The 19,189-nt window shown below is 41.2% G+C and overlaps 1 protein-coding gene across 2 annotated transcripts in view; it reads left to right on the plus strand.

The window, feature by feature from the left end:
• kcnh5b (potassium voltage-gated channel, subfamily H (eag-related), member 5b) overlaps positions 1 to 19,189 on the plus strand; it is a 319,253-nt gene that overhangs the window by 96,672 nt on the left and 203,392 nt on the right. For both annotated transcript variants that reach the window (XM_043697222.2, XM_043697223.2), the window contains exon 4: positions 13,404 to 13,532. In XM_043697222.2, coding sequence (XP_043553157.1) covers positions 13,404 to 13,532 — 129 coding nt within the window. The remainder of the gene's footprint in view (positions 1 to 13,403; positions 13,533 to 19,189) is intronic.

Here is a 19,189-nt window from a genome sequence, read left to right on the forward strand (position 1 = left end):
TCTGTCCGCTTGTGAACAGACTGATCAGGGGAAAACTTGCCTACTGATGGACAGGTATCGGGACCCTTGCTTGACTAAGGGAACGGCCCTGTGCGAATGGACTGTTGAAACTCCAAGGGACATGATGTGGCAGATTGGGCCACACACGCTCTGTGTGGCTACCAATAATCCACATCCTATGCTTCCCTCAGCACCGTTCTCGGGATGCCTCTCAAATGTCTATCAGTGGCACTGGCAGAATCAGACCTATCTGTTGACCACTTATAGCAGTGCTCGCCACTTTACCAAGGTGCAGTGGAAAATGCTGATGAATCCTTGGAACATTTCCCTGGATCGGTTTAAGTGAGCATTGGACCGATCCGAGGAGCTTAAGCAGATATTACGAAAGCATCAAACCAATGTCACCAAGGTTACGGTGTCTACCTTTATACATGGACAGGAGGTAGTACATGCTGCCCGTGTAGTGGACGTGGAGTCAGCTCATCATTGGTGGGACATATTGAGTGGTATGTCCTCCACTGCGGGGACATTCCTGTTCCCACCCTTGTCGATCCTGGTAGCGGTCCTGGTGATTTTAACATGCTGTAATGTCCTGACTTGCTTGTATATTTGGCGTGTACGTAGGCGCTTGTTAGAAAGAATACATATGGGCATAATGTAACACATGTATTGGGCCAAGCAGTGGAATGTGGTGTAAAATTATGTCCCAATACATGTGTGAATCATAATGTAACACATGTATTGGGCCAAGCAGTGGAATGTGGTGAAAGGGTTAAAATTGTGTCCCAATACATGTGTGAATCTAACCGAAAATGGAAGGTGTCGCTTAGTCCCGTGTGAATCTTATTACACACCTTCCCGTGTGAATCTTCTTATCTGTATGTGACCAGAATGGAATGTGTTTTTCAGCCTTGCTCTGCTGTTCACATGAATGTTTAGATCTCGAAAAGAGTATATCAGCTGGAAAAGTCTCCAGTTCGGTAGAGTCTGCTCCGGGGTTGCGTTTAACCGCCGAGCGTGGGTTGTTGGCAACCGCTCTACGAGAACTGACGGCTCCCAGTTCCGGTAACACGTAGAGTGAGTATAAACCAGACCCGTTGTAAGTACGAGACCTGGTTGTGGCGACGCTGCGGGGAATAAAACACTTATATTCTAGCAGACTCGCCTCTTGGCTGTTTGTTCTGTGTCAGACTACTTTCCTGCGAGCCTGGTCCTTGACCTTGAGAATTTTTTAAAACAGCTGTCCACTGAAACTTGTTGCCCTTTTTTACAATTCGGTGAGTGGAGCAGCCACACTGCTAAAGTTTGGCACAAACTTTCGGTAAAATCCACTCAACCCCAGGAACCATAGTACTGATTTTTTCATTAATAGTGTGGGAAATTCCCCAGTTACTTTCACTTTTGCGCCTTGTGGTGCCATTTGTCCATGTCCAATAACATGGCCCAGGAAGGTGAATTGGGCTTTGGCAAAGTCACTTTTAGCCATGTTTACCACCAAGCCTGCCTTCCGAAGTCGATCGAACAAGTCCGATAAGTGGGTAAATGTTCCTTCCATGAGTGACTAAAAATCACCAGGTCATCAATGTACACCACACAATTGGGTAATCTGGTAATGACCTTATTCGTCAGTCTCTGAAATGTGGCTGAAGTGTTTTTCATACCAAATGGCATGACTTTGAACTGATGTAGTCCATTTGGCATTACAAAAGCCAAAATTGCCTTTGCTCTCTCTGACAGAAGTACTTGCCAATAGCCTCTGAGCAAGTCCAACTTAGAAATGTAAGTTGCTTGTCCTACTTTTTCGACACAGCCCTCCAATTGTGGAGTTGGATATGCATCAGTCTTTGTAACGGCATTGTCTTTGCGAGAGTCCACACATAACCGTTGGGTACCACTGGCTTTGGCACCATGACTATGGGTGAGCTCCAGTCACTGTAACTCACTTTGATTATGCCATCTTGGAGCATGCACTCTAACTCCTTCTGAACCTGTGCCAACTTTAGAGGGTTTGCCTATAAGGACATTGCTTAATCAGAACAACATCTCCTATATCTACATTATACACAATTAGGTTAGTACTTGCCAGTTTATTTCTGCATATCTCTCCATGTGATAGTTAAAACTCTTTCAGGTCATTTCGGTTTTCTTTGGGAAGGTAACTCAATAATTTATACCAATAGTTGACAACTTCCTCATTGTCCAATCTGATTTGAGGAATGTCCAATTCAGAATGCTCTGAACTTGGTTCTTCCTCCTGTGTTTAATCATTAACACCGTCTCCTCTTGCTTTCCTTCCCTATCAAAATACCTTTGAGCATATTCACATGACACACTCTGTGAGATTTCTTCCTGTCTGGAGTCCTTATCAAGTAGTTCACCTCACTCAATTTCCTCTCAATTTGATATGCTCCACTAAACCTGGCTTTTAAAGGCTCACTTGTTACTGGAAGCAGCACCAGTACCTTATCCCCAATTGCAAAATTGCGAATTTGTGATTTCTTATCCGCTTCCTAGTTCATTGTATGCTGTGATACTTTTAAATGCTGTCTAGCCAACTCTTCAATTCTATTTAATCATTCTCTAAATTTTGACACACAGTCCAGATGGGTGGTCTCTGAATTCTGAGTTATTCATTTCTCCTTAATCAATTTTAACAGTCCTCTTACTTCATGCCCAAAAATTAATTCACATGGACTGAATTTGGTCAATTCATTCGGTGCATTCCTACTCACAAAAAGTACAAAGGGAATTCCCTTATCCCAATCATCTGGATAATCCTGACCATAAGCCCTCAATATAGTCTTTAGTGTTTGATGCTATCTCTCTCGTGCTCCCTGTGATTCTGGATGGATTTGAACTGCTTTATTGCCAAGTTATGCAAAACCTCCTTGAATAGATTGAATGTGAAGTTTGATCCTTAATCTGACTGGATCTCTATTGGTAGTCTGTATCTAGTAAAAAATGAAACAAATTCTTCTACAACCCTTTTTTGCTGTGATGTTGCATAATGGGATTGCCTCTGGAAACCTTGTTGACACATCCATTATTGTTTGAGGTAGGGGAACCACACAATCAATCAAGACTCTTGTGAAAGGTTCCTCAAAAGCTAGAATAGGTATTAAAGGTGCAGGTTTTACTACGCCTGTGGTTTTCTGATTAGCTGACATGTATGACATGTCCGGCAAATTCAACTACATCCTTGTGTAGTCCATGCCAGTAAAAATGTCTTTGTATTTTAGCCTGTGTTTTCCTCACCCCTAAATGACCTCCAAGTGGTAGCTCATGCCCCACTCACAGCACCTCCTTTCTATACCTTACTGGCAAAACAATTTGATTAGATTAGATTCCCTACAGTGTGGAAACGGGCCCTTTGGCCTAACAAGTCCACACCGACCCTCCGAAGAGTAACCTACCCAGACCCATTTCCCTCTGACTAATGAACATAACACTACGGGCAATTTAGCATGGCCAATCCACCTGATCTGCACATCTTTGTGACTGTGGGAGGAAACCAGAGCACCCAGAGGAAACCCACGCAGACATGGGGAGAATGTGCAAACTCCACACAGACAGTCGCCCGAGGCTGGAATCGAACCTGGGACCCTGGTGCTGTGAGGCAGCAGTGATAACCACTGAGCCACCGTGATGAATCTCTGCCTATTTCTCATCTGCTTGAATGTGTGATCGTCTCCATTTCCTCATTAAGATATCATTTATTAAGTAATAACACACATGAGTGCATTCACTTTCTTTCTCAGTAAATGCTTTTTGATAGAACTATTTTAACTCCTCATCTTTCTGCTGTAATTCAATCAGCTTAGCAGAGCCAAAGATACTTGCACATTTACGTATTTGCTCCTTCTCTGTGCCACTTATCTGACCAAAGGAAGTTTTGGATAACACTATGTCAGCTTCCTTATCTGTGCCTTTTGATCTCTCCTGTTTCAACTTGTGCCTCTATGGTCATGTGATCGCACAATCTGGGAAAATTCCTGGATAAACCTTCTCTATGTCTTCAGTTACCTGTGTCTCCACTGGCTTTTCAATGCAAGTAGGCAGCACACCTACCTGTGAAACAGCTATATCATTTGCAAGGACAAATTGTATTCTTGAAGCTGAGAGTTTGTCCAGTACTCCTACCACAAATTCTCCACTCTTCTCTGGAATCACTATGTATCACTTTGTATCACCATGAATTCCTGTTACTAGTACCTTTTCTGGCAATAGTCTCTCAGGAATGCACATCTCCTCATCCTTCAGCATTACAGACTGAGAGGATTCTGTGTCCCTTAATATTGTAACCTCTTTACCTGCTACTCCTGGCCTATGTGAACAAACTTTACCCTTGCATGTATAACTCACTAGCCTATACATGGGGCAGCACTGTGGCACAGTGGTTAGCACTGCTGCCTCATAGCGCCAGAGGCCTGGGTTCAATTCCCGCCTCAGGCGACTGACTGTGTGGAGTTTGCATATTCTCCCCGTGTCTGCGTGGGTTTCCTCCGGGTGCTCCGGTTTCCTCCCACAGTCCAAAGATGTGCAGGTCAGGTGAATTGGCCATGCTAAATTCCCCATAGTGTTAGGTAAGGGGTAAATGTAGGGGTATGGGTGGGTTGCGCTTCGGCGGGTCGGTGTGGACTTGTTGGGCCGAAGGGCCTGTTTCCACACTGTAAGTAATCTAATCAGTTAAAAAAAAACTTTTGAGCAGATCTGGCACTTTAACTCTCTGCTTTTCCACACGAGTTTGCATGACTTCAGGCAGTGAATTTTTGAATTCCTCCAAAATAATTACCTCGCTAAGGGCATCATAGGTTTGCTCAATTTTTAAAGCTTTTATCCATCTCTCAAAATTACTGTGTTTGATCCTTTCAAACTCGTTATAGTATAGGTATGACCAGAGTCCCTCCTTAGATTCCTGAAACATTGTCTATAGGCTTCTGATACAAGCTGATATGCACTTAAAATGTTTTTTTTTAACCTCCTCATACTCCCCAGATACCTCCTCTGATCATGCTGCGATTACCTCACTAGCCCTACCTACAAGTTTCATTTGGATCAACAAAACCCACGTTGCCACTGGCCACTGCATTTGTTTAGCCACCTTTTCAAATGAGATGAAAAAGGCTTCCACATTCTTCTCATCAAACTTAGGCAATGCTTGAACATACTTAAACAGTTTCTCACTCGGCTTCTGACTACCAGTGGCTTGCTCCTTCTCACTCTCTTCCTCACTAAGCCTATTGTCAGCCTTTATCTCCAGCTTTATCTTTATACCAACTTCTGGTACTTTATAGACTGTTCTTGGTAACCAACTGCACTATATCCATTGCTTATCCCTATCTATCATTGCTGGCTGTGAAATAACCCCTAACACATTTGTGAAACATGACTTCCTTCTCATAAGTATGTGATGGCTCTGCTTATTCATTAAATGATTTTCTAAATGTCCTGTTGACATTTCTTAATTATACAATGTAACATTTCTCTGCTACTGATGTCAGGCTCACTGCATATAGATCCCTTTTACTTCACTCTCTCCTTCCTTGAAAAAGTATTACATTTGTTACCTTTAATTCCATAGAAACTTTCCTAAAATCTAAGGAATGCTGAAAGATCAATGCATTCACTTCTTGTAGCAAAAACTCTGAACGATCAATCTCAGTTAAATTATAAATCTAACTCCTGTTAATTTAGAAGAAGAAAGTTTGGTTGTTTAGACTATTGAGGGGCTTTGAGCATCTGAGGTTGATAAAATCATGAGGGGCACAGATAAGGTGAATAGCAAAGGTGGGGAGTTCAAAACAATGGGCATTTTTAAGGTGAAAAGAGAAAGATTTAAAATGGACATGAGGGGTAACTTCTTGGAATATTTGGAATAAACTGTCAGAGGAAGTGATAGATGCAGGTACTGTTACAACATTTAAAAGACATTTGGATAGTTACGTGAATTGTCAAGATTTAGCGGGATATATGCCAAATGCAGGAACATAGTTTACTTTGGGAAACTTGGTCGGCATGTTAAGTTGGACCGAAGGGTATGTTTCCGTGCTGTATGACTCTATGACTTGATGACTTCCACTTGACTAAAGATTCATACAAATCGCAAGCAAATTTTTCTTTTTGAGCTGCATGTTTTGGTTGCATAGTGTCTTGATCCACTGTTGTACCATTGTAAAATCATAAATTGCTGGAAAGCTAAAGTTCTGAAAAAGGGTCACTGAACCCGAAACATTAACTGTGATTTCTCTCCTCAGATGCTGCCAGACGGGTTGAGATTTCCAGCAATTTCTGTTTTTGTTTCTGATTTCCAGCATCTGCAGTTTTTCATATTTAAATTGTTACATGAGCTATTTTTATATCACTACAGCAATAGTGGTAAGGCAGGATACATATATTTCAAGCTCACATTTGCTTTGAAATTTCATCCAAATATCAGGAAAGAAAGAGGAGGGAGGAAATTGAGAAGGGACACTCAATCCACAATCAATTAGCAGTGATTTTAGCAGGAAAGAGACAAATCTGTACGTGACAATGGCACTTATGTTATTTTGTTAGCTTTGATTTCCTATAGTTTTCAAATGCTTTGCTGAAACAATACAATACAGTGAGGTCAACCTTTGAACGAGTAGTGAAATGTTGAGCTGACATACTATTGCAACCTCTACTCACTGCTTTGCACTATACTGCTGAAACCATCCATCACAGTAAATAAATGGCAAGAGAAATAGCAAAATTTGGTATGAATGCCAGAAAGCATTTGCTTTGGCTAGGAGAAAGCAAAATTCCCACACCGCACTTAAGCTGTGAATGCCATTTCATCCAGTGAACTAATCAAGTGATACATCTGAATGGTGCCACTATAAAAGAAGCTGTAATGTAATACATCCATGAAGTTATTCCTGACAATAATGCTAATGTTTCCTGTGTGCTGTTTACAGTTTTACCAATCCGATTCAGAAGCGCAGAATAACAAATTATTAAATTATAATGATTCCTGTTTTTTTTTCCCTAAAATCCCGGCTGTCTGGAAAAAATATCTTTTTTGTTGGTTCCTGAAGTAGTATACCAAGCAAACAATGAATCTATTGGTACATGACCCTGTTAAAAGTGGGCAGATTAAAGGTGGGGAATAGAGTCATAGATATGTACAGCATGGAAACAGACCCTTCGGTCCAACCCGTCCATGTCGACCAGATATCCCAACCCAATCTAGTCCCACCTGCCAGCACCCTGCCCATATCCCTCCAAACCCTTCCTATTCATATACCCATCCAAATGCCTTTTAAATGTTGCAATTGTACCAGCCTCCACCACTTCTTCTGGCAGCTCATTACAGACACATACCACCCTCTGCTTGAAAAAGTTGCCCCTTAGGTCCCTTTTATATCTTTCCCCTCTCACCCTGAACCTATGCCCTCTAGTTCTGGATTGCCCAACCCCAGGGAAAACACTTTGTCTATTTATCCTATCCATGCCCCTCATAATTTTGTAAACCTCTATAAGGTCACCCTTCAGCCTCCGACGCTCCAGGGAAAACCGCCCCAGCTTGTTCAGCCTCTCTCCATAGCTCAAATCCTCCAAGCCTGGAGACATTCTTGTAAATCTTTTCTGAACCCTTTCAAGTTTCACAACATCTTTCTGATAGGAAGGAGACCAGAATTGCATGCAATATTTCAACAGTGGCCTAACCAATGTCCTGTACAGCCGCAACATGACCTCCCAACTCCTGTACTCAATACTCTGACCAATAAAAGAAAGCATACCAAACACCTTCTTTACTAACCTATCTATCTGCGACTCCACTTTCAAGGGCTATGAACCTGCACTCCAAGGTCTCTTTGTTCAGCAACACTCCCTAGGAACTTTAAGTGTATAAGTCCTGCTAAGATTTGCTTTCCCAAAATGCAGCACCTCGCATTTATCCGAATTAAACTTCATCTGCCACTTCTCAGCCCATTGGCCCATCTGATCAAAATCCTGTTGTAATCTGAGGTAACCTTCTTCGCTGTCCACTACACCTTCAATTTTGGTGTTATCTGCAAACTTACTAACTGTACCTCTTATGCTCGCATCCAAATCATTTATGTAAATGACAAAATGCACCCAGCACCGCTCCTTGTGGCACTCCACTGGTCACAGACCTCCAGTCTGAAAAACAACCCTCTGCCACCACCCTCTGTCTTCTACCTTTGAGCCAGTTCTGTATCCAAATGGCTAGTTCTCCCTTTATTCCGTGTGATCTAACTTTGCTAACCAGTCTCCCATGGGGAACCTTGTCGAACACCTTACTGAAGTCCACATAGATCACATCTACCGCTCTGCCCTAAACAATCCTCTTTGTTACTTCTTCAAAAAACTCAATCAAGTTTGTGAGAGATGATTTCCCACGCACAAAGCAATGTTGACTATCCCTAATCATTCCTTGCCTTTCCAAATGCATGTACATCCTGTCCCTCAGGATTCTCTCCAACAACTTGCCCACCACCGACGTCAGGCTCACTGGTCTATAGTTCCCTGGCTTGTCCTTACCACCCTTCTTAAACAGTGTCACCACGTTAGCCAACCTCCAGTCTTCTGGCACCTCACCTGTGACTATCGATGATACAAATAATGGGAAATTCCAGTTGTTGGGCCCACTGTTGCTTCAACACACACCCAAAGCTGGTTTACTCTTCCTCCCTGACACTGCCTGCTCATTATGTATAAAAGTTGGCACAATTAGAGTTCAGCTACCTGGTTGTTTTGCCTATTGTCTGACTCATCTCTCACTACTACATGTCCTACTTTGCCCATAGGGGCAGCAGAATCCAGTAAGCAACAGTCACCGCCAATCCTCCACACTGGAAGGATGTGATATTGAAGAATTCTGTTGCTCTTCCTCCAGTCTGACCCTGCTTGCTTTTCTGCCTCTGCTTCAATCTCGCTTTAAATCTGCGATCCTGTTTACAAGAATGGTTCCAGGAATGAGAAACTGCAGTTGTGAGTAGTACTGTTCGCATTGGAGAAAAGAAGGCTGAGAAAAGATTTCATACAAATTTTCAAAATCAGGATGGCCAGAAAGAGCAGCTGCGAGGCTGTTCCTGTTTGTAAAATAAATAAGAACATGAGGGCATAGATTTAAAATGATGTGCAAACAAAGCAAGGGCGATGTCACACAGTGAGCATTTAGGGTCTGGAATACACACCCTAGAAGTGTGGTGGAGGCAGGTTCAATTGAGGTAAACAAGAGGGCATGGAATGATCATCTGGGTAGAAATTATGGACAGGGATATGGGGAAAAGGCAGGAAATTGGCACGAGGTAATAGAACTGGTGCTGGCATGATGAGCCACATGATGGCCTCCTGCACTTTAACAATTCTGTGATTGTTTTGTTAATTTCTAAGTTATTGGGTTTCCTCATGAATAACCTATATTGCCACATTGCTTTTCCCTATCTTTCATGGTATTAGTCAAGTCTGCACCTCTGGTATCATTCTTATAATTCAACACACTTTAGCTAAAACATCTTAAAATATGGAAAAGCAGCAGTCCCAACAGCAAGTTTTGCAGGTCCCCACTTAATCGCAGCATGTTTACCATTTATGCAGACTTTGAACCAAATCTGGACAATGGGACAATCATTCTGCACTCATAAGAGTTTCAGTCAGGGCTGGGGGCTAGAAACAAACATTATGCTTGTTAGGATGGTTGGAGAGGAGCAATCCTTATCATATTATGATAAATTTCCTTGATGGACTGTTGAAATATATATTGTTTGTAACAGAATGTAAGTAGATAGTGTACAATTATACCAAGAGAATTTCATCACGCTCAATGTTCCATATAATTTGTTTTAAAGAGTATAAAGCCATTGAATCAAATGACACCTCTTGTACTTTTGGCTCAGTCTGAGTCATGAGTATACATGGTTAAAACACAGGGCTGTGATCTGGATCACAGGGAAGCTTGTCTTAGACTCCTTGATATTGTTACCAGATTAGTATATCCAAGGCAGTCGAAGTAAATCTCTATAAAGAAGCAGGCAGCTCAGCTAGTGACTGACACCACTGAACATGAATAGATTCCCGACTGCATCTTCTTAACAGTCCCTCATTGCAACTAACTTGGTTTGTTAATTGACTGGAATTATCACCATGGGAGTATGGTCAATTGTTTCTTTTCTCTTTTAAATAGCACACTTTATTTAATATTCTTTAATGTCACAATTTTATCAAAAGAATTTGTGAGCATTTGCATGAGACTGGTTGTAGAAAAGTTTTGGGTTTCTTGAGAATAAGTCATACTCGAGCTATAATCCCTCGGATCTCAATCAGGGATGCATAATTCATCATTACGGTATTATAAAGAAAAATACATTGTAAAGTAGTATACTGTTCAGTTGTCTTGTTAATATGAAAAAATAATTAATTCAGTTTTTTGTTCTTGTTATGATGTATTGAAGGCGAACTCTGAAATTCAAATTCCTCTCCTTCACCCAGATAGTATTAGCTACTTCCTTCTTATCTCGGCTTGTTGTCATTTTGCAAATTTTTTGTACAAATTCTAATTATACATGCTGCCACTGACCTGTCAATCAGACCTATTTAACTAATATTTCCCTCCATTTTTAGTCTAGCCCTCTCTGGCCTTATCTGTCTGCAGCCTGCATGTCATCCTCAAATCCGTTTTCCAAACGTTTATATTTTTAACGCTATTCTCTCCACTTTTCCTTCACTTTGGACCCTCAGACCATATGGATCTATGACCATTGCTCTTCACATGCTTTCCCACCTTGACCAACGCCAGAAAGTCAGCATTTTATCTCACACAGTCTAGATTAGAGTGGTGCTGGAAAAGCACAGCAGGTCAGGCAGTATCCGAGGAGCAGGAAAATCGATGTTTCGGGTAAAAGCCCCTCATCAGGAATTGCTAATGCTCTCCATTCATTATCCTGTTGTTTTAAAAGATGTTTGTCCTTGTTCTGTGCTTTCTCACAACCTAGCTGTGGCTTATTTAGATTCAGCAACTTTTTTTTTACTTTATGACTTTTTTGTTAATTTGTTGCATCCTATGGCAATGTTCTTGACTGTTAATTGAGCCTTTACCTCAACTTTACAGAAAAAAGACTTTCGTTTATCCATTTCTTTCTAATTCTGCATAACTGAGCACAATACAATTGATAATGTCCTTCCTCTTGCCCTAGAAGTTACCCCAGTTTCAGATGAATCAACAATTATTGTCCCTGTGTCAGCCCTTAGATGAATGTTGACTGGAGAAACTGGGTGTGAAGTGCTGTGTATAATGAATGGTTAATTCAATTCTACCAATTCAGTGCTACTGTCCAGGATGAATTTTGACCCCAATTTGTTTTGTCTTCGCTTTGCAGCTTAGTTCTTCATGTGGCACTCGTAATATTTCAGAGAATGTTAATGCTTGGTCATTCCCTTGAACTTGCACTGTAGCTGCTTGAAGTTACTATGAATGTCTGTCAAGCTAGGCATAATTATTTTGGTTTTTAATGTGAACCATGATTACAGATTCCTTCTTGCACCCCATTATTGGATGATTTGGTCATTAATTGAAATCTGTCAGCCTTGCGCCTCGGTAGCACCATAGCTAAAACCAATAAAGCTGACTGTTCTTACATTAGTATTTGCATGCCTTCATGTTTATACATTTAAGGATCAAATCTCAGGAAGAAGGCAGAGGATTGGCACGAGGTGAATGTGCTCATTCTGTAAGCTAGTGCAGATACTGATGCAGTGAATGGCTTTCTTCTGTGCTGTAATAATTCTGTGATAACAAATCTTTATCTTCGACTAACAAGTGGCAAGCAGAAGTTGCATCACATAGTAGCCAATAATGAGCATCTCCAATGAAAGACAATCCAACTACCTCTTCTTTATGGTCAATGGCATTACTATCACTGAATTCCCCACAGTTAATTTCCTAGAGATTACCACTGACCAGATATTTCCTTGGACCAGCCACATTCAAACTGGCCACAGGAGCAGGTGGGGGTTGCGAATTCTGCAGCAGGTACCTCAGTCCTGATTTCCCAAAGTCTGGTCATCATTTACAAGGCAGAAGTCAGGACTCGAATGGAATATTTCTCACAAAGTTGCATCACCACTCCAGAAGTTCCCACATAGGCCAAGTAAAAGTCAACCCCTTTAAGTTGTCACGTGTCTGAGCAAAAACACTGAAAGGAATTGCTTACCTAAATAGATAAGTTATGCAGAATAAAAGAGTAGAGGGAGTGTTTTTCACCAGTCTGTCAGAGGGGACAGCATAGTGGCATTGTTGCTTGGCTAGTTAGTAATCCAGAGACTTAGGTAATTTTGGGGGGCCCTTGATTTAAATCCCAGCACTCCAGATGATGGCATTTGAATTCAATAAAGTCTGGAATAAAATATCTAATGATGACAATTAAATCAATATCAATCGCTGTAAGAGCCTGGTTCACTAAAGTCCTTTAGGGAAGGAATCTGCCATCCTTACCTGGTCTGACCTACATGTGACACTGAACCTAGAGCAATGTGGTTGACCCTTAGCTGTCTCTGAAATGTTGTAACAAATCATTTGGTTGTATGATCTGCTAAAAAGTCTCAAAAAAGGAAAACAAAATTGGACAAACCACCTGCCACTGACGCAGACACCATGCAATGACGACAGTGAGCTCAGCTCTGTTAACCCTTCATCATTCTCCTTAGCAACTCTGGGGGCTATCGGCAAAATTGGGAGAACCGTCTCACAGACCAGTGAAGCTGTCATACTCACAAAATCATACCTTACACAATGTCCCAGATAAAACCAACAATGCTGATATGTCTTCACCCCTCCTAGATAATGGTCACTGTCCATTAACCATTAACCATCCTGATGATGGTTGTTAATCATATTTCACATTTATGAAGACTTCTGGAATGGAGGGGATTGAATTTCAGTGCTGTCTTCCTATCAGGGTCATGACAATGCTGATCCTTGATGCAACTTAATTACTTTATCTTGATAACTATACGCATATTAGTAACTGAGCTGGAAGAGGAGATGATTGGCCCTTTTGACCCAATAACACTGATCTCACTTACACAATATCCATTGGCCTTAGCTAAATTTTTTTTTGCACTGGGTTAAATATGTGGAGCACATGGAAAAAGCTGACCATATTCTTCCCTTTTTGTCTTGACTATGCACTAAAGTTTTTGAGCCAGAATTAAATGAGGAATTTTCAGAGATCTCTGGGTCAGATTATATAACGTGACACAGTAAAATGTAATCCAGCAGAGATCATGTCTGCAATACACAAGTCTAACTATTCATTCAGACCAAAATTACTAACTGTTCTATAATGTAGACTAAGTGTGCTGACTTCCCCTTGTGGAATGACATGTTAAGTGTGTTCATTTTTTTCTGTTGACAGGAACTCCAGTTTGGTTCTACATGCAAATTGCGCCCATAAGAAATGAATATGACAAGGTGGTTTTATTTTTATGCACTTTCAAAGACATTACAGTATTTAAACAACCCATTGAAGATGAGTCAACAAAAGGTAGAATTTCTTTTCTATGGAGTTTTGATGTATTGGTAATGAAGAAATTCTATGTCACTTTCACAAAATATGTTTTGATGGTTTTCAGGATCTAGTATTATATTCTATTCTCTTGCATTCCATAATAATAGAAAAATTACAATGCCTCCAATACTTTGCATTAAAAGTTGAACAGAACAGTATGGATGAAAGAAAGCTAATTTTGTTTTACTCAATGGATCACTGAAACATCTGAATGTATTGTTTGCCTTATGTTTCATCCTCATGTTGCTTCCTCCCTTAGGGCAACATGGTGGCTCAGTGGTTAGCACTGCTGCCTCACAGCGCCACTGACCCAGGATCAATTCACTGCCTCCAGTTTGTGTGGAGTTTGCACATTCTCCCTGTGTCTGTGTGGGTTTCTTTTGGGTGCTTCAGTTTCCTCCCACAGTCCAAAGATGAACAGGCTAGGCTGATTGGCCATGCTGAATTGTCCTTAGTGTCCAGGATTGTGTGGGCTAGGTGAATTAACCATGGGAAATGCAGGGTTGCGAGGGTAGGGTAGGGTGGAGGGGCTGGGTCTGTGTGGGATGTTCTTTGGAGGATTAGTGCAGACTTGATGGGCCAGTGGCCTGATTTCACACTAGGAATTCTTAGCACTAATTTGCAGCCTTGGATCTTATATGTGTTCTGTTCTGCAGCCTGTGATGTTATTACCCGACTGTTTTAAAAATATTTCACATATTATTACGTTGTTCATTTCCCAAACTAATCATCCATAGTAAGATTACCAAATTATCCTCTAAACTAATTTATGGATGATTTTATTGACATTAGATACAAGCCAGTGGATTCATCTACTTCAGTGTCTTAAGCAGGAGCAATCCAAGTTCTAAAAGTAGAGTCATGATAAAAGTACTTGTTTCAGTTCTCCTTTCTGTGGGGAGTCATTTGCTTCAAAACCAATGTTTTGTTTCATGTGGTGAGGCTACTGAACAAAATAGTAAAGGGTTACCACAGCGACTTCCTCTGCAAAGGATTATGTTCATTGATGTCTCGTAGGTAAAGCAGTACTTGGAGGAAAAATGTATTCATACCTGCACTTTCTTACCTAACAGCCACAGTACTCTTTTATAGGTTTGTGAGTCTGTCTCAAGTTGATGTTTGACAGATACTTACAATGAAAAGCAACTCACAATTCATATTGACCCGTCTCCGACATCTTATCTTAAAATGAGGTAATTCAAACCTCTGCTGCCTGTGTCCTAACTTGCACCAAATGTTATTCACCTATTGCCATCCTGTACTGGCAAACCTACTGTGACTTATGGTTAAGCAGCATCTTGGTTTTGAAAATCCCATCATTATTTTCAAATCCTTCTGTGGCAAGGAGTGCAAGCTTTCACCGTCTCCCAGCTTGTAATTCCGATAAGATTGTGGAATGTGAGGAAGATGATTCATTAGGAATAAAAGGGGGAACTGTGGATGCTGGCGATCTGAAGCAAGAACAGAAATTTCTGGAGAAACCTAGCAGGTTTGGCAGCACCTGTGGGGACAAAGTAGAATCAACGTTTCGAGGCGAGTGACTGTTCAGCAGGAATGTTTACTGCACCACTGGCTTCAGCTTCAGTTGTGCTCAGTCTAATGATGACTGTCATTGTCTGCTTCATGGGAACTTCAGCTGTGCGTATGTTATGTTGGGCCACCTCATCTTGCAACAGAGAGGGATGTGTGAATCAATGAGTTATGTTCCGTGTGTTTGGAGTGATGTGCCAGCTGCACTTTAACAGTAAGCAATGTGGGCAAACTGAGTGTGAAGCTTAAAGTGATTCTAAGTAAGTAAGGAGAAAAAGAAGGTGGCTCAGTGGTTAGTACTGCTGTCTCACAGTGCCAGGGATCTGGGTTTGAATCCAGCCTCGGGCGACTCTGTATGGAGTTTGCACATTCTCTCCGCGTCTGTGTGGGTGTCCTCTGGGTGCTCTGGTTTCCTCCCATAATCTACAGATGTGCAGACTAGGTGAATTGGCCATGAGAAATTGCACATAGAATTCAGGGATGTGCAGGTTAGGTGCATTAGTCAGGGGTAAATATAGGATAGTAGGGTAGGGGAATGGGTCTGGGTGGGTTAATCTTCAGCGGGTCCGTGTGAACTTGTTGGGTTGAAGGGCCTGTTTCCACACAGTAGGGATTCTATGGATTCTGAACCAGTGTTATGAATGTGAATTGTGATTGATTGAGAATGTTGGCTGGAGAGTGAACAGAGGCAGTGGGGAATTGAACAATGAGTGGGGCTAGGGATGCAGGAAAACCTTAAGTTGTGCTAATCTCCTGGGAATGTGAAATCTTGCCAGAAGCAAGCAGATATCCAGTGGTGAATGGATGTCACTGGCGAAATGTCAATATCAGTTAACAGGCAGAAGAAAGCATTGGGATCCCCACACCTGTTTTTACAAACTTCTATTCCTGTGAAACTATTTGATGTGATAATTTATGTCACAAAAACAAGTAGACAAAATTTAAACTATGAGGGGAGGTATGTTTGATCTCTTGAACAAGGCAGGGGTATAGTGATTTCTGAGGTAGTCTGTTCATTGGGTAATTAGAATGGACCTCACTGAGTCCAACTGAAGACTTATTTGCTGCAGTGCAGTATTGTTTTGTAGAGTATTAATCATATTGTACAGCACTTCTTGTTGGCTACATTCTGCAACTTAGAATTAATGGAAGATGGTTAAATATTTACCTCTTGCTGAAAACCTTGATTTGTTTCTTTACATGCTGTGTCCCTTTTGGTTGAGAAGGGTGCAAAACAGTTGAGTGATCAATTGACTTGTCAGGGACTTGCTTGGTTTTTAGCTTTTGAATAATGTTGCAATTTACTGCCATAGAACCAACTGAGGCAACAATGCACATTTATTACAATTTGTGATGTTCTGTGCTGGTCTGCAAATGTAAATATAATGTTAGTTCTGTGACAGTCGATAAGTTGTTTATTCAAGTCAGATTTCCGTGGTTGTGGATTGGAGTCATTACAGAAGTTCATAATTTAACTACCTCCATTACTTCCATGGTGGAACTTGTCAGATGGTTTCCTAATGGAGGCTAGGACACACAAAGTAACTGCCTGAGCAAAGTTGATGGATCTATGTTGGATTTATACCCACTCTCTGACAGATGTCTAACTGTGAACGAATGGTGAAAATATAGCTCTGACAACAGAATCACAGGAAGACAAAGTGATCACATGGAAACAAAGTGGGTGACAAGTGTGCCAATTGCAGTAGCAGTTATAAATTCGAAAATATGTAAGACTGAGCATTTCCCATCTATTTAAAGCACACCAAACAATTTCCACTTCTTTAATCATATTATTAATACACTGATTTTCTTTTTAAAAGAGCAAGTAAACTATCCCACTTTTCACACTTAAGTGCATACCAACAAAGTACTATTATTTTTGTTTGAAAAGGTGTTCAAGTCTTGTTTCTTTTCACACTTTGGAAATCTATACCTTTCATCATTGTATTCTTGTGTTCTGTGCCAAAAGGCACAATTGATCCTCAGCATGGATATCTCCACAAGGAAGCAGGTTGTGAATCCAAACCAGCTGGAATGGCGGTTAAACTTCATTTGCCATTGGCATGTGTTGGATGGATTTGGTAGTTGGTACTCAGTCTAGTTGGCTATGTTATTAACTCAGCTTCCTTGGCCTGGTGCTTTTGGCTCAGAGACAGGTAGAAGATCTCCTTTGTCTTACATGCAATACAAGACCTCCTATATCTTTCATACTTAGAAATGTTTCCATGAACACTGCACCAAAATATCAACCTAAATGAATGTACTCAAGCCCATGATTCAATAATGCTCAAACTTGGAGGTGAGGATCAAGGCAGCTGGACACTTGATGGGATTTTGGAGTTGGGGTGGGAGTGGGGTGTGTGTGTGTGTGAATTTTAACCGAAGCAGCTCAATTGTATCAGGGACAGGTTGAGTTGGATGTCCATTTCCTATCACACTGTCACATTCAGGTTCTCACACCATCAAAATAAATCAAGCATAAATTCAACGAGGGCATAAAACATTCTTCTGACCTGAACCTAACCCATTGTCTCTGAGGTGATTGGTTATATATTAGCAATATAGAACTGTTGTATTTTTAATGAAGAAAGAGAAATTGCCTTTAAGTAGGTCTGAACAGCTGATTTATCTGTAAACATTACAACGTTAGTTTTTACACATGCTCCTTTAATAATACATATTAGTTATGTTTTAAGCTCATTGTAAAATACAGGAGAAGGCCAACTTGTCATAACAAATGCACATTGACTGATGAACTCATGGAAACTGTGAGGGATTGTATTATAAATCTATGAATTTTGAGTAGGCTGTGCTGTAATCCATTTCCAGCACTCTGTGAGAATGTAACCTTTACAGAATGCTGAGTTCCAATGGTCAGATGGCAGCATTCAATTCTGCACTCATAGGGGAGGTGCTCATTACAAGATCACGGAAAAGAGGTCTGGAGACACAGTTTAGTTGGAGTTTAGGATTGGACCTGCTGATGTTTGGTAGTTCTGCTGGAAAGAAGTTAAGAGCTTAAACTTAAGGTGTATCGTCAGGCCTCAGGAAAATGTCCTGGAGAACTGAGGGAGTGGGAAAGTCATTGTCTCTGTTGGAAGAAGCTGTGAGGAGTTCAGAATAACCATGCAAGCATTAATTCTTCAGTGCAGTGAGAGAGTGGAGATCAAAAAACCCACAGCAGTATTTAGTTCATACAACTGAACACAATTAGAACTTGGGGAAAATCCAGGGACATATCTAGCAAGGTGGAGAAAGGAAGTTGACAAGAAATTTGGAGTTGTGCTGGTGAATACATAATGGAGTGCAGTTCTAGAGTCAACCCACCATAGGAAGGTGATCAATGTGGACAGAAGCACAAAATTGTTACAGAGCAGAAGGAGACCATTCAGTCCATTAAATCTGCACCAGCTCTTTGAGCATTTTGACATAGTGCCAAACCCATCCCTTTTCCACCGGAATACTGCAAACTGCTTCCATTGAAATAACTATCCACGGCCATCTTGAAAGCTTCAACTGAATCTGCTTTCATCACACTTCTACTTACAAACCTAAGCCACTTGCTGGAAAGAAAAAAACATCTCACCTTCCATTTGCTTCTTTTGCAAAACATTTTAAAACTGCACCCTCTGGTTCTCAATCCTTTTAAGACAAAAGACCATAAGATATAGGAGTGGAAGTAAGGCCATTCGGCCCATCGAGTCCACTCCACCATTCAATCATGGCTGATGGGCATTTCAACTCCACTTACCCGCATTATCCCCGTAGCCCTTAATTCCTTGTGACATCAAGAATTTATCAATCTCTGCCGTGAAGACATTTAGCGTCCCGGGCTCCACTGCACTCCGTGGCAATGAATTCCACAGGCCCACCACTCTCTGGCTGAAGAAATATCTCCGCATTTCTGTTTTGAATTTACCCCCTCTAATTCTAAGGCTGTGCCCACGGGTCGTAGTCTCCTCGCCTAACGGAAACAATTTCCTAGCGTCCACCCTTTCCAAGCCATGTATTATCTTGTAAGTTTCTATTAGATCTCCCCTTAATCTTCTAAACTCCAATGAATACAATCCCAGGATCCTCAGCCTGCATGTTTACCCTTA

The sequence above is a fragment of the Chiloscyllium plagiosum genome, unplaced genomic scaffold (assembly GCF_037043375.1).
Source record: "Chiloscyllium plagiosum isolate Xiang-an unplaced genomic scaffold, Cpla_swu_hap1 HiC_scaffold_8, whole genome shotgun sequence".
Lineage (NCBI taxonomy): Eukaryota > Metazoa > Chordata > Chondrichthyes > Orectolobiformes > Hemiscylliidae > Chiloscyllium > Chiloscyllium plagiosum.